The sequence below is a fragment of the Bufo bufo genome, chromosome 4, assembly GCF_905171765.1.
Source record: "Bufo bufo chromosome 4, aBufBuf1.1, whole genome shotgun sequence".
NCBI classification, from domain to species: domain Eukaryota; kingdom Metazoa; phylum Chordata; class Amphibia; order Anura; family Bufonidae; genus Bufo; species Bufo bufo.
The window spans coordinates 374,934,799-374,950,211 of NC_053392.1; the positions used below are offsets into that span (position 1 = coordinate 374,934,799).

The following is a 15,413-nucleotide window of genomic DNA, read 5'->3' on the forward strand; positions in this document are numbered from 1 at the left end:
TTCACCCAGTGTGCCATCAGGGAAATGTAGCGTCCCTGCCCAAATGCACTTGTCCGTGGTTAAGTGGACCTTCCCAGTAACTGTGTCGGTTAGGGCACGTGTGACGTTTCAGGACACACGTTCGTGTAAGGCGGGTACGGCACACCTTGAAAAATAGTGGCGGCTGGGAACAGAGTACCGCGGGGCGGCCGCCGACATCAGGCTGCGGAAGGCTTCATTGTCCACAAGCCTAAATGGCAACATTTCCAGGGCCAGTAATTTTGAAAGGTGCGCATTTAGTGCTATGGCCTGTGGGTGGGTGGCTGGGTATTTGCGCTTGCGTTCAAATGCCTGGGGTAAGGACATTTGTACGCTGTGCTGGGACAGGGAAGTAAATGTTGTCGCCAATGGTTCTTGCGAAGGTCCAGATGCAGGACGGGAGGCATCCTCGCCTGCGCCTTCGACAGGCGATTGGCCAGCACGTACTATAGGGGAAGAGGAGGCAGTGGTGTGACCCGCAGACATAGACTGTGGACGCAGAAGTTCATCCCACTTACTACGGTGCTTAGATGCCATGTGGCGGATCATGTTGGTGGGGGTGAGGTTGCTAGTGTTCACGCAACGGATGATTTTGGTGTGGCACAGGTTGCAAACTACTATTCTTTTGTCACCTGCACTTTCCTCAAAAAAGCGCCATACTGTGGAACACCTACCCCTTGGCAAGGGAGATTTACGCAAGGGGGTGCTCCGTGGAACAGTTGCGGGCCTGTTTAGTGTGGCCCCTGCCTTCTCCATTTTGCCACCCCACTGCTTCTTCCATTCTGTTGCGGTGCTGCAGATCCCTCCCCCTCTGTACTGCTGTCCTCACTCTGCTTTCCACCTTCCCAGGTTGGGTCAGTGACCTCATCGTCCACCACCTCCTCTTCCACTTCCTCACTCTGATCATCCTCCTGATTTGTTGACCTAACCACAACCTCAGTGATTGACAACTGTCTCATCCTCTTCATCAACCTTTAGAGACAGTAATTGTAGTTAAAAAAACAGAAAGTGCAGTTGACTCATTGTCAACTGTGTCTCATCATGATCCATCTGATTAAACACTAATTGCCATTCCCCACCGTCATGTTTTTGTGACTCTGGATGCTCAAGAGGTTGGGAATCGTAGCACAAGATCTTATGTCCCTCTTTCAAGCGTGCTTGGTGAGAGGGCCAAATCAAGAAATGGTGATGAAAAGAGGTGCTCGGAATATCCGTGTGGGATCACTTTTTTGGCCAGACTGTACATGGTGGGAGGAAGGAGGATCAGGAGGAGGATTGTGTTGACCAGACTCCTGCCTACTGAGACTGGACTTGGTCGAAGACAGGGTGGTGCTTAAACGACTGGAAGCATTATCTGCTGCAACCCAACCGACCACCTGCTCGCACTGGGCTGACTTCGCGAGCATTGTCCTGCGCCACCTTTCAAACTGGGACATGAAGCTAGGTAGATGATTATTTTTCTTGTGCTCTGGCAGCAGGCACAGTTTCAACGCGCCCAGGGCCACAGCCTCTGCGTGAACCATCAGCATCACGGACATTTCCCCGTCCCTTAATGCTGTCTTCTTCATATTAAATGTTATATGCACGCTTTACACACAAGATGTGGCACGGATGTCACAGTTCACAGCAAGCACAGTATATGGAGAAAGTACGTAAAAGTATGGAAAAAGGAGAGTAGATTTCACTTATATTTTTTCTATCTCTGGCCCTGACACACACAAGGTATTGCACAGATGTCAGAAGTCACTGTAGACACCCTTCTATAGGAAAAGAACGTAAAAGTATGGAAAAAATATACTAGTTTTAACTTATATTTTTTCTATCTCTGGCCCTGACACACAGAAGGTATTGCAAAGATGTCAAAAGTCACTGCAGACACCCTCTATAGAAAACGTATGGAAAAAAAAAAAATATTGATGGCTATATTATTTTGCTGCCACCACACACAATAGTTTTCGAAAGGACTTTTGGGTCTTTGAAATGTTTTTCATCTAAATAGATTGCGATCACACTCCCTATACTATCTGTCCCTTCCTAAGTGCAGCTCTCCCTGACTAATAATGAGACGAACACACGCCATCGGCTGCTATATAGCATCCGATCACGTGTTCCGGCCAGCCAATCACTGTAATGCCAGTAACCAACAAGGCTACGGCATTACAGTGATGGCAGTACTCACCTGCACGTTTATTGGCTGCATAGCAGCCAAGAAACGTGCAGGGAGGAGACTCGAGCATGGCGCTTGAGCACATGCGTTACTCGGCCGAGTACCGCATTGTGCCGAGCATAGTGGTGCTCGAGCCGAACAGCAGTTCGGCCGAGCATGCTCGCTCAACACTAGTGAACATTCAAACCACCAACTAGGCAAAACATCACGGGTTCCCAGTCATCATGGAAATTAAAAGGAGGGCATATTATATTTATTTAATTAATGTAATAAAAAAACATTTGATAAATTTACTAATAAAATGTAAATTTTGCCTGCTACAGGAGAGAATCGGACAGTCTTCTGTTTATTTAACGACGTGGTGTTGCGATGGAGAAAGCATGCCAAGAAAACAATTCCTCTCCACCTGGAGACGAATCCTGTCAAGATTCATGCAAGTGCCGTATGGGCTGCTCATCGACCAAGATACTTCTGGGGGAACCTGCCTGGCATGAACAGGCCTCCAGTAGCTACAGACAATGAGAAGACAAAGCTTAAAGATAGCTTGGAGCCCGGAAGAGTTGCGAAGTTACTCAAGATTCAAACCGACCAACCAGGCCCCGGTCTCTTTGTCTGGAGAAAACATCACGGGTTTCCCAGTCATCATGGAAATCAAAAGGAGGGCATCCTGTGGTGCATGGAGATAGAGAGGGTCTTTGGATTCCCCCTGCACTATACGGACGTCTCAGAAATGAACCGCTGCTCCCGACAGCTGCTCCTTGGAAGGTCATGGAGCGTCCCAGTCATCCGGCATCTATTTGACCCAAACCTTCTGCTGACACACTCTCCACTCTCTCGGGAAGGAGGGGGGGGGGGAGACTCTACTTGTATAAGCGTTTAATAGAACAGGTTCTGTAGACATCTATGTGGAATCAGCTGGCGAGGGTGTAAAAGGAGTGCGCTTCTTCTTGATGCTAGCATGGACCTATAAGGCTGAGTTAATACTTGAGTTATTTGGTCAGTTTTGGCCCTGTGACTGCCCAAAAAAGTGAAGTATGCAGTGATTCTAATAGCGACACCTGTCATGAATCAAATTTTTTAGAAATTTGCTCATCTCTATACACGACTAATAGCTGTCATGTGGACAGATTCTCCCACCTGAGCTGTGGATCTCAGTTACTTCTCCAGAGTGATCATGGGCCTCTTCACTGCTTATCTATTTAGGGCTCTCCTTGCTTGGGCTGTCAGTTTAGGTCGGGGGTCGGCAACCCGCGGCTCCAGAGCCGCATGCGGCTCTTTTTCACCTTTGCCGCGGCTCCGGAGAACACTGCCCAGTGCCTCACACGCAGGCGGCCTGACGTCACCAGGCACCAGTGGCGTAGGGATCTGTCAGTCGCAGATAAGAGAGGCCGCTCCGCGCGGTGGATGGGGCCGGCCTATTACTGGAATCTAGGGAGGAGGAGGGGGAGTGGTCCCGACTCCCGCCGCGGCGCCGGTGCCAGTGCCAGTCAGTTTCCCGCTCTGAGAGACTGACACTGACTGCCCGAAATCAGTCTGGAGCGGCTGCGAGTCACTGCCAGCCTGTGTGCCCCAGCCTGCCTGCGCTGTGGTGGGACTACTGGAGTGGAGAGTGGTGCCACTGGAATGGACCTCTTTTCTTGGACCTGGGTGCCTGGCCTGATGATGCTCCTGGACCTGTCACCTGGACCTGCCTCTGTGCCTCATCTCATCTTCTGGACTGGTCTCCACTGACTCCCCTGGCCTGGACTCTGAGACTGTGGCTGTGCCCCACTGCCCACTCAGCCTACTGCCTGTCCACAGTGAGTACCTGTTGCAGGGCTGTAACAGAACAGCTGCCTGCCTGACCTGTTGCTGTTCTGAGTCTGACAGTGTGTGCTGGCTGCCCCTAAAACCTAAATTTTAAACGTACCATCATAAGGGAAAAAGCTATATAATTATGAGATGGCATGATACTGATGTTGATAATGAATGGTCTCTGAATTCTGAAGTTAAAAAGAGCTGTCCTGAAGTAAAGGAGGGCACAGGGGCCCCTGCCCCCCTTCCTCCTTATCATTGCAGGTATGCAGGCAGCTCTTTTTAACTTCAGCATTCAGATCATCAGACTGTCTTGTCACTAATTACAAACAGCTAACACACCCCTGTAAGGCCTAATGCCCACGGCCGTTTTCCAAGTCTGTGTGCGGACTGTGGAAACCCGGCCTGGCCTTTCTGTGCCAGCCTGAGTGCACGGCGTCATGGGTTTCCATGACGCCGTGCACTCAGGCCGGCACAGAAAGGCCAGGCCGGGTTTCCACGGTCCGCACACGGACGTGGAAAATGGCCGTGGGCATTAGGCCTAAGTGTCCACCATCAGACATGATACAATCAATTTGGAATATTTCAAGTCTGCAATCACCGCAATGCAAAGTTCATTTGGGAAACGATTCTGTGAGTTCAGAGAGGAAAAAACCACATTATCCTTCCCTGTCACTCCCCTGGAGATCGATCCATCCCTATTGAATATGACTGCATTTGCAGGTGTAAGTCAACCTGATCTTGAGATGGAATTGGCCGATATAGCCGACAAAGATCTATGGGTGTCCAAGTTCAAATGCTTGACCGCTACTCTTGAGGATGTTGCCCGTCAGAAGGCCATTCTGGCTCAGAATCATAAATGGACTGATATTGAAAACCTTCCCAAACAGGACAAACTTGTATTCGAAACATGGAATGCCATCCCCAACACTTATATAAACATGAAAAAGTATGCATTTGGAGTGCTGTCGATCTTCGGCTCCACATATGTATGTGAGCAGGTCTTCTCCAACATGAACTATATTAAAAACAAACATCGATCACGCCTCACAGGTGACAGCTTGCAAGCCTGTGTAAAAATGAAGGTGACGTCTTACAGCCCTGATGTGCAGACACTGTGCACTGAGGTTCAGGAGCAAAAATCCCATTAACCAGGTAAATTAAATATTTTAATTAGCTATTAATGTGCAAAAATATATTTTACATTGTTAAGTGAAAAAGTCCTTTTTTTCTTCAGATTGACAGCTAACTGCACGATCCTGTATATAGCATTAAGGTAAGAAACAATATATGCAGTGTTAGATTTGTTTTATGTTGCAATGGTTTTGCGGCTCCCAGTTATTTTTTTCTTTTCGGAAACGGGTCCAAGTGGCTCTTTATGTCTTAAAGGTTGCAGACCCCTGGTTTAGGTGGACGGCCATTTCTTGGTAGGTTTACAGTTGTGCCATACTCCCATTTCGGATGATGGATTTAACAGTGCTCCGTGAGATGTTCAGAGCTTGGGATATATTTTTTTTATAACCTAACCCTGCTTTACACTTCACAGCTTTATCCCTGACCTGTCTGGTGAGTTCCTTGGTTTTCATGATGCTGTTTGATCACTAATGTTCTCTAACAAACCTCTAAAGGGCCTTCATAGAACAGCTGTACTTATACGGAGAATAAATTACGCACAGGTGAACTAGATTTACTAATTAGGTGACTTCTGAAGGCAATTGGTCACACTGGGTTTTATTTAGGGGTATCAGAGTACAGGGGGCTGAATACTAATGCATGCCATACTTTTCAGATTTTTATTCTTAAAAACATGTATCGTTTTCTTTCATTTCACACAAACTTGTTACTTTGTGTTAGTCTATCACATACAATCCCAATACAATTTTATTTTGTGGGTGTAATGTGAAAAAATGGAGAAAAGTTCAAGGGGTATGAATACTTTTTCAAGGCACTGTAGATAGAGAGGAGATATTTTAATTCCATATAACTTTTGCTTGAATTCTAGTGAAAACACACATTTTGTATGCAGAGGGGAATTACTCTTTATTATGTGATCATCAATTATTTCATAAATCTCCTGATGCCTCAGTAGATCTGTGCCATCTCACGGGTTAGCATAGACACCATAATCAATGTGATTTACAAGTCTATTGCAGTACATTATGGACATTTGGCCTCTACCGCCAAATGGCCCCCTCTCCTGGTCTGGTGCCCTGTATTCCTGAGACAGCACTACTTTTAACTGTATTAACATCCTCAGGAGGTGGATGCAGTCTAAGCAGACGATGCAGACTCTTTGTCCTGCCATTCTCTACAAGACAGAAGAATCATGCACAAGAAGTCTGTGTCCTGAAGCAGATGGCAGAATGGCTTCAGTGCAACACATATGGTCTGCAGAGTGCCCTTGTAGAACTGGCATGTTAACAGTATATGGTCCCTATATGGTCATAATATTGTTCTATGTATAGCAGTTTTGTAGGTTTTAATTTTTCTTCTCTTTCATACAGGACTGAGAAAATTAAGCAGCCAGATTGTAAGGCGTGGACTACTTGACAATCAAATATTTATGAAAAATCATGGTCATAATTAGAGTTGAGGGGACACCTGGATGTTCGGGTTCGGCCGAACTTCGTAAAAAAGTTTGAGTTCGGGACCCGAACTTGACCCCGAACCTGAACTCCATTGAAGTCAATGGGGACCCGAACTTTTGAGCACTAAAATGGCTGTAAAAATGTCATGTAAAGGGCTAGAGGGCTGCAAATGGCGTCAAAATGTGGTTAGGAGCATGGCAAGTGCTCTGCAAACAAATGTGGATAGGGAAATGACTTTAAATAACATAAAATACATTCAAATAAAAACTAATATTCTTGATCTAGGAGGACCAGGTCCATATGTAGGAGGTTGAGGAGGCAGTGGAAGCGGCGGTGGAGGAGGAGGAGGAGGAGGTAGCCTACACTGCTTTTTGGTTTTAAATTTTATTTTAAAAATTAGGGTACACCCCAAAACATTGGAAAATATAACCTTTGATAACCCCCTCCAGTCATGCTAAACACACATTCAGACAATACACTGGCTGCAGGGCAGGCCAGCACCTCCAAGGGGTAAAGGGCAAGCTCAGGCCATGTGCCCAATTTGGAGACCCAGAAGTTGCAGGGGCTGATCCCTGTCAGTCAGTTCGTGTAGGCGTGTGCACACATGTCGCACGTCCCCGTGATGTTCACGATCCAATTTGATATCTGCTCTATCAACTTTCGATGTTCTTTTATGCGCCTACCATGGTAATCACGGGTGGCGGGGAATCAGGGTTCCAGGCCAGAGAGGGAGTGTGAGAAAGAGAGACCACATCCAAGGTAGGATTCATTTTTTAAAATTTAAAATGATAGAGTTTAAATATATGAGAAATTATTAAAGCGTAAAAGTGTGACAACTTTTCAAAGTTTAAGCATTAAATGAAAGGATGTGGCGCGCATTAATTACTGAATAATATATTACATTTTATTCCCTGTCACCTATGCATAGCAGGTGTTTATTCACGTCTAAAATAGTATAATGTCAACCCAAGAATGTAACAGAAAAATTATTGAAATTTATTAAGCTGTCAACTAGGTACAGGAGGGGTATATTACACCCAAAAATTGGTGAATTTCACCCAAAAAAGTAACTGACAAATTTTTTTTTTTCGGTCTACTAGGTATAGGAGTGGTACATCACACCCAAAAATTGGTGAATTTCACCAGAATATATAACTGCCAATTTTTTTTTTTGTTTAACCTGTCTACTAGGTGGTACTATACATCCAAAAATATGTTTATTTCGCCAGAAAATATAACTGACTATTTTATTTTTTTACCGGTCCACTAGGTTTAGCAGTGGTACTATACACACCAAAATTGGTGAATTTCACCCTAAAATGTAAATGTCAATTATTTTTTTTTAACCGGCCTACTAGGTATAGCAGTGGTACTATACACCCAAAAATTGGTTAATTTCACCAGAAAATGTTAATGACAAAGAAGTGAAATGATGTAAAATAAAACACTTACAAAAAAAATATGGATTTTTTGAGGTGGAGTTCCATATGGAGTAGGAGTTTGAGGAGGCGGTGGACGTAGCAGAGTAGGTGGAAGCGGCGGTGGAGGAGGACCAGATAGCCAACACAGGTTTTTAGTTTTAATTTAATTTTGTAAAATTAAGGTACACTCCAAAAGAGTGTGAAATATTCAAAATACAAACATGAGCAATTGCGCTGCAGTATAACAATGGCTGCTTAGTGCCGGTATACATGTCTATTCTGCACAAGGTACGGACAAGTCCTGAGGGATCCATGCCTGGTTCATTTTAATGAACGTGAGCTTGTCCACATTGGCTGTGGACAGGCGGCTGCGCTTGTCTGTGATGACGCCCCCTGCCGTGCTAAACACACGTTCAGATAATACACTGGCTGCAGGGCAGGCCAGCACCTCCAAGGCATAGAGGGCAAGCTCAGGCCATGTGCCCAATTTGGAGACCCAGAAGTTGAAGGGGGCAGATCCGTCATTCAGTACGTGTAGGCGTGTGCACACATACTGCTCCACCATGTTGGTGAAATGCTGCCTCCTGCTAAGACGTTCCATATCAGCTGGTGGTGCTGGTTGTTGTGGCGTGCTGACAAAGCTTTTCCACATTTCGGCCATGCTAACCCTGCCTTCTGAGGTGCTGGCGGTGCCCCAGCTGCGTTGGCGACCTCTTCCTCGTCCTCTGCCTACGCCTTGTGCTTCCACTGTGCCCCCGCTGTCAGGTGGGAATGCCACCAGCAGCTTGTCTACCAGCGTGCGCTTGTACTCGCGCATCTTACGATCACGCTCCAGTGACAGAATTAAGGACGGTACGTTGTCCTTGTAACGGGGATCCAGCAGCGTGGCCACCCAGTAATCAGCACAAGTTAGAATGTGGGCAACTCGGCGGTCGTCGTGGAGACACTGCAGCATGTAATCGCTCATGTGTGCCAGGCTGTCCAGAGGCAACGAAAAGCTGTCCTCTGTGGGAGGTGTATCGTCTGTGTCCTCTGTATACCCCCCATCCACGCACCAGTGATGGCCATGAGCTGGTCTGGGTGCCACCCTGCTGTGAACATGGTTCCTCCTCCTCCATCTCCTCCTCCTCCACCTCGTCATCCTCCTGAACTGTGCCCTGGCTGGAAAATTGTGTACCTTGGGTTTGTAGGTGCAGGAACCCACCCTCGGAGCCACTTGGGAATGACTGGCCGGAAACCCTACGAAATGATCCCTTTCCTCCTCCTGTGCCACATCCTCTTCCATCATCGCCAGAAGCGTTTTTTCAAGAAGGCATAGAAGTGGGATAGTAACGCTGCGAACGGCGTTATCGGCATTGGCCATGTTGGTGGAGTACTCGAAAGAGCGCAAAAAGGAACACAGGTCTCGCATGTAGGCCCAGTCATTGGTGGTGAAGTGGTGCTGTTCCGCCGAGCGACTCACCCGTGCGTGCTGCAGCTGAAACTCCACTATCGCCTGCTGCTGCTTGCACAGTCTGGCCAGCATGTGCAAGGTGGAGTTCCATCTTGTGGGCAAGTCGCATATGAGGCGGTGAGTGCGAAGGCCGAAGTTACTCTGCAGCGCTGACAGGGGAGAAGCAGCAGGGTGAGAATGCAGAAAGCGCGCACAGACGGCCCGCACTTTATGCAGCAGCTCTGACATATCGGGGTAAGTTTTAAGGAATCTCTGCACCACCAAATTCAGCACATGCGCCAGGCAAGGGATGTACGTCAAACCGGCTAGTCCTAGAGCTGCTACGAAATTTCGCCCATTATCGCACACCACCAGGCCGGGCTTGAGGCTCACTGGCACAAACCACTCATCGGTCTGTTGTTCAAGTCCCGTCCACAGCTCCTGCGCGGTGCGGGGTTTGTCCCCCAAACAGATAAGTTTTAAAACTGCCTGCTGTCGTTTACCCCTGGCTGTGCTGAAGTTGGTGGTGAAGGTGTTATGCTGACCGGATGAGGAAGCAGAGTCGGAGGAGGAAGCAACAGGAGGCAAACTGAAGCGCCCTGCAATCCTCGGTGGTAGAAGGACATGCACAAAACTGCTATCCGCCCCAGGCCTAGCCGCCACTGCATTTACCCAGTGTGCTGTTATGGAGATATAACAGCCCTGACCATGCTTACTGGTCCACGTATCCATAGTCAGGTGTACCTTGCCACAGATGGCGTTGCGCAGTGCACACCTGATTTTGTCCCCTACTTGGTTGTGAAGGGAAGGGATGGCTCGCCTTGAAAAGTAGTGGCGGCTGGGCACGACATACTGTGGGGCAGCCACTGCCATAAGGCCTTTAAAACTATCCGTCTCCACCAGACGGAATGGCAGCATTTCAAAGGCCAGTAATTTAGAAATGCTGGCATTCAGTGCTAGGGATCACGGGTGGGTAGGGGGGTACTTCCTCTCCCTCTCCAGCGTTTGGGAGATGGAGAGCTGAATGCTTCCGTGGGACATTGTGGAGATGCTTGGTGACCCAGGTGTTGGTGTTGCTGGCAGATCCTCTGTTTGCGGGGTGGCAGGTGGCACTGTCACTCCAGAGGTAGATGAAGAGGCCGCAACTGCAGCAGAAGAGGAACCAGGAGGAGCCAGAGACCTTTCTTGGTTTTTGAGGTGTCTACTCCACTGCAGCTCGTGCTTTCCCCTTAAATGCCTGGTCATGCAGGTTGTGCTCAGGTTGAGAACGTTTATGCCTCGCTTCAGGCTCTGATTGCACAGCGTGCAAACCACTCATGTCTTGTCGTCAGCACATTGTCTGAAGAACTGCCATGCCAGGGAACTCCTTGGAGATGGCTTTGGTGTGCTCGGTCCCTTGCTGCGGTGGGCAGTAGGAGGCGTACTGTCTGGAGGACGGCCGCTCCGCTTTTGCACCCTGCTCCCTCTTCTGCTGTGCTGGTGGCTCTGTGCGACCACTGCCTCTTCCTCCGAACTACATAGGTCACTCGCATGACCTTAATTCAATGTGGGGTCGAGGACCTCATCATCCTGCACATCATCTTCCACCCAGTCTTCACCCCTGCCTTCCTTGTCGGTCTGCACACTTTCGAAAGCCCCAGCAGTTGGCACCTGTGTTTCGTCATCATCCGAGATGTACTGCGATGGTCCTCCCATGTACTCATCTTGTAAGATAAGTGGTTGGGCATCGGTGCACTGAATCTCTTCCACTTCTGGGGCAGGGCTAGGTGGATGGCCCTGGGAAACCCTGCTAACAGAGTCATCAAAAAGCAGAAGAGACTTGGGGCTCAGACTGCTTGGCTGATTTGCAAGGGGGTGAGGTGAAAGACTGATGGACATCGGCTGCAGGTGCCAACTGTGGTCTTTCAGCCGGAGACTGAGTGGGAGACAATGTGAAGGAACTGGATCCACTGTACTTGTTCAGGGCTCACCATTCGTAGAGCAGCATTAGGCCTGACCAAATACTGCTGCAGGTTGTGTCGCCTACTCGCATCTGAGGAAGGGGTTTCATTTGTGCGTGTAGCTAGCACAGATCGACCACGTCCTCTCCCTGCAACAGGAGCTCCACCAGCAGCACCACGACCTGGGCCACGTCCCTTATTTGACGCTCTCCTCATATTTTTCAAATTTAGGATCTTGCCCTAAATGGGTGTTTAATTAATAGTAGAATAGAACGACAGCATGTAAAGGGTGTATCTCACACAGTCTGAACCAGTGTAGGCCTGAATAACATATTTCTTTGCACAAAATGGCTGTATTTCAAATGGCTGTATTTCAAATCCCTGAATCAAACCCCTTTATGTAGAGGGTGTATCTCACAGGGCCTGAACCAGTGTAGGCTTGAACTAAATATTTCTTTGCCCTAAATGGCTGTATTTCAAATGCCTGATTTAAACCCCTGTATGTAGAGGGGGTATCTCACACGGCCTGAACCAGTGTAGGCCTGAACTAAATATTTCTTTGCCCAAAATGGCTGTATGTCACGGCCATGGCTATGATCGTGACTCCTGAACCGCATGCGGTTGTCAGCGGTTTAGTTTGGTTGTCAATCACAGGTGAGGGCTGTGGTATTTGCCTCACCTGTGGTTGCCGCTGGCAACAGTATGTATGTGGCAGCATAGCAGTCTGAGCTGTGTCGTGGCAGCTTTCTATGTTGTGCATGCGGTTTCGTGTGATATGTGTCTATGTGTGCACTTGGTTTTATGTTATTGTGTGCACTTCCCCTTTAAGTGGTGTTTTCCCTTCCCTGGTGTTGGAAGGGTTAACCTCCTTCCTAGTGTGTGTGTGTGCGCACTGGGTGTGTCTGACTGTGGGTGTGGCTACTTGGCCCTATAAAGCCTCAGTGGAAGGCAGTAGTCAGAGAAGGTGCTTCAGCCATGCTTGCTGGAGACATCCTTCCAGTAAGGGCCACCCTTCCGGTCATAAAATCCTTATCCTGATGTTTAGTTTATGTCCTATGCTTCGGGTTGTTATTGCAGCTATGAATGTCCTGGTTCCTTTGTGTTCTTATGTGTGTGCTGTTTGTCTATGTTTGTGTGGACAGCGTTCCTGAGCACAGGTTCCAGTCAGCAAGGCTGTGGCAGGTTAGTGTGGAACAGTTAGGTTCACCTGTCATATTCATAGGCTGTTCTTGTTCCCCTTCTCCCTGCTGCTTGGCCAGTGAGACCCCTGTTCCTCCGTGCCTAGGAGGAATAGGTAGTCTTACCCTCCTCCTAGTTCAGGGCCGTCCTGAGGGCTTCCAGGTACTATTAGGTTCCAGAGTATGAGTCCTCCCACCATCAGGGTCGGCTCATGCGGACAGGAGACAGGGTCAGTGCTAGGGACGCGATAGGAGGTGACCTGCTCCCTAACGCTGTTGCCCTGGCCGAGTAGCGACCGGACATTTCTGAGCATCGCACGGCTGAGGGTTTTCCCCATCCTCAGCCGTGACACTGTATTTCAAATCCCTGAATCAAACCCCTTTATGTAGAGGGAGTATCTCACAGGGCCTGAACCAGTGTAGGCCTGAACTAAATATTTCTTTGCCCTAAATGGCTGTATTTCAAATCCCTGAATAAAAACCCATGTATGTAGAGGGTGTATCTCATACGGTCTGAACCAGTGTAGGCCTGAACTAAATATTTCTTTGTCCTAAATGGCTGTATTTCAAATGGCTGTATTTCAAATCCCTGTATGTAGAGGGGGTATCTTACACGGTCTGAACCAGTGTAGGCCTGAAGTAAATATTTATTTGCACAAAATGGCTGTATTTTAAATGGCTGTATTTCAAATTCCTGAATCAAACCCCTGTATGTAGAGGGAGTATCTCACAGGGCCTGAACCAATGTAGGCCTGAATTCAATATTGGTGCACCAAATGGCGGTATTTAAAATCTCTGAATGTAACCCAAATGTATTAAGGGTTTATCTCACAATGACATCTGCATCAAAGGCTGCCAACAAAAATTTTTGTGCCCAAACGAGTGTTTAACAACTGAATTTGACATCAGTATATAAGCCTGTAATTTCACATGTGCTGATGCTGCAAGGCCTGAAAATAGTGTTTTTTCTCAAAAGAGTGTGTTTTTCAAAACCCAGAAAATGATGGGTGTATTTCTAGCTTAAATTGCACACTGACTAATCCAGATGTTGTAGTTTGCCAAAAAAATTGTGATTTGCAATGTCCCAAAAGCTCAGATGCAGTGCTGGTGCACTGAGCTTGCATAAAATGGCCGCCACCCACCTAACTAACAGAATTATAAAAGTTTCTTTTTTTTTTGGTCAATGGCCTCAGGGCAGGGTAAAAAGATTGTGCCCTGCACCCACACAACTATTTCTCTGCAGATCGTTAAGTTAGATTCTCTCCTATTCTCTCCCTGAATTCACAAGTCCAGCAGCATCCTCTCCCTACACTTGTAACTGCAGAGTGACCTGCAGCGCTACGTGACTCCAGCTTATATAGAGCCTGGGTCACATGCTGCTCTGCCCATTCACAGCCATGCCATTAGTAGGCATGGCTGTGATGGCTTCTAAGGTCAGACAGTTAACCGCTTGTTGATTGGCTGCTGTGCAGCCTTTCAAAAAGCGGTAAGAAAGCGCCGAACACCGAGCCCGAACTTTTACGAAAAAGTTCGGGTTCGGGTCCGGGGTCCAAAAATCCTAAAGTTCGGTACGAACCCGAACTTTACAGTTCGGGTTCGCTCAACCCTAGTCATAATACGATTAAAAAAAAATTCTTTAGAAGGTTTTAAAGTCATCCATCACAAATTTTACTATACTTATTGTTAACTATTTGTAATGTCACTCTAATAACTCCAAATGAAAGAAAAATCACAGCACTTGATTTTTATTTGCCCAGATTAATTCAATGATATGAGTTTATTTGCAATGTTGAATTGTGGTTGAATAAGCACCTCATCCAATGAATTACCTTGGGGAGGGCGGAGGGGTCTGTAATTTCTTTTTTATCAGTGGCACCCTAATTGTCTTGTGCTGCTTTCTTCTCTATATATTATCATTATTACGGTTTATAAATACTTCTATTGTTTTACAGTTAAAGTACATACCTGTGGGGATTATTGCATGGAATCCAATTGACGGCAGGGTCAGGGACATCTTCGAGATAAGGAAATACAGCTTCTCTGCTTAAACCAAAACAACATATAGCATATTCTGGGGTAACTATGATATGTGCCCCCTGCAAAAACAAGAACATATTTTGCTTCAAGAAAAGCAGCTAAAAAGTCATAAATATACATGTTTATGTAAAGTGGATTGAACTGAACATACAGTTTTTGGATCAATACAGCATTTATTCAGTGAACCAAGTCATCCAACATCCATAAGACCAATGTAAAATGCATATATCTCCCTCAGGCTCCCGCACACATTACGGATTGCGCTAGGTTTTTCCACGCTGATTCTCATGTAGAAAGCCGCAGCGTAACACAGTACCAGCGTATGAGATTTCTCAGATTTTGATATCTGCAGCATGTCAATTCTTTTTGTGGTTCTTTTGTGCGGATTTCATCCTTTTCAATGCAATAGTGTGATCTGCGGAAAATCTGCATCAAATTCACCCAAAAAAACTACAGTGAATTTGGGTATTTGGGTATTTTGTGCAGAAATGCATGACAGCCCACACCTCATTATAGTTTTTTACTCCTAGCCCTGCCAAAGCCGTAACTTTTTTCTTTTTTCTTTTTTCTTTCACATAGCTGTATGAGGGCTTGTTTTTGCAGGACAAGATGCACTTTCTAACGGCCTCATTTACGGATGCATTTAATGTGGTGGGAAGTGGGGAAAAAAATCCAAATGGGGTTGAATTATAAAAAAAATGTTTGATATGTTAATATACTCTATTAGGGATGAATGTTTCTTAGTACTAAAAAACAGCTGTAATTGAGCATCGCTAAGGAAAGTCTGTCTTCAGTTCTACTAAGCGCTGAAGACTCCTGTGTGTAACATACAGAGGCT

The 15,413-nt window shown here is 46.8% G+C and overlaps 2 protein-coding genes across 2 annotated transcripts in view; both read right to left on the reverse strand.

Annotated features, from left to right (window-relative positions):
- The window catches only part of LOC120998504 (pantetheinase-like), an 89,056-nt gene that overhangs the window by 71,779 nt on the left and 1,864 nt on the right, over positions 1-15,413 (reverse strand). Inside the window, exon 2 of the mRNA XM_040429156.1 lies at positions 14,504-14,634. Coding sequence (XP_040285090.1) covers positions 14,504-14,634 — 131 coding nt within the window. The remainder of the gene's footprint in view (positions 1-14,503; positions 14,635-15,413) is intronic.
- Positions 5,590-15,413, reverse strand: part of LOC120998505 (MFS-type transporter SLC18B1-like) — a 101,287-nt gene continuing 91,463 nt past the window's right edge. The window contains exons 14-16 of the transcript XR_005778414.1: positions 10,755-10,759; positions 5,817-5,822; positions 5,590-5,601 (exon numbers count right to left, since the gene is read on the reverse strand). The gene's annotated coding sequence lies outside the window, so the exon portion shown is untranslated. The remainder of the gene's footprint in view (positions 5,602-5,816; positions 5,823-10,754; positions 10,760-15,413) is intronic.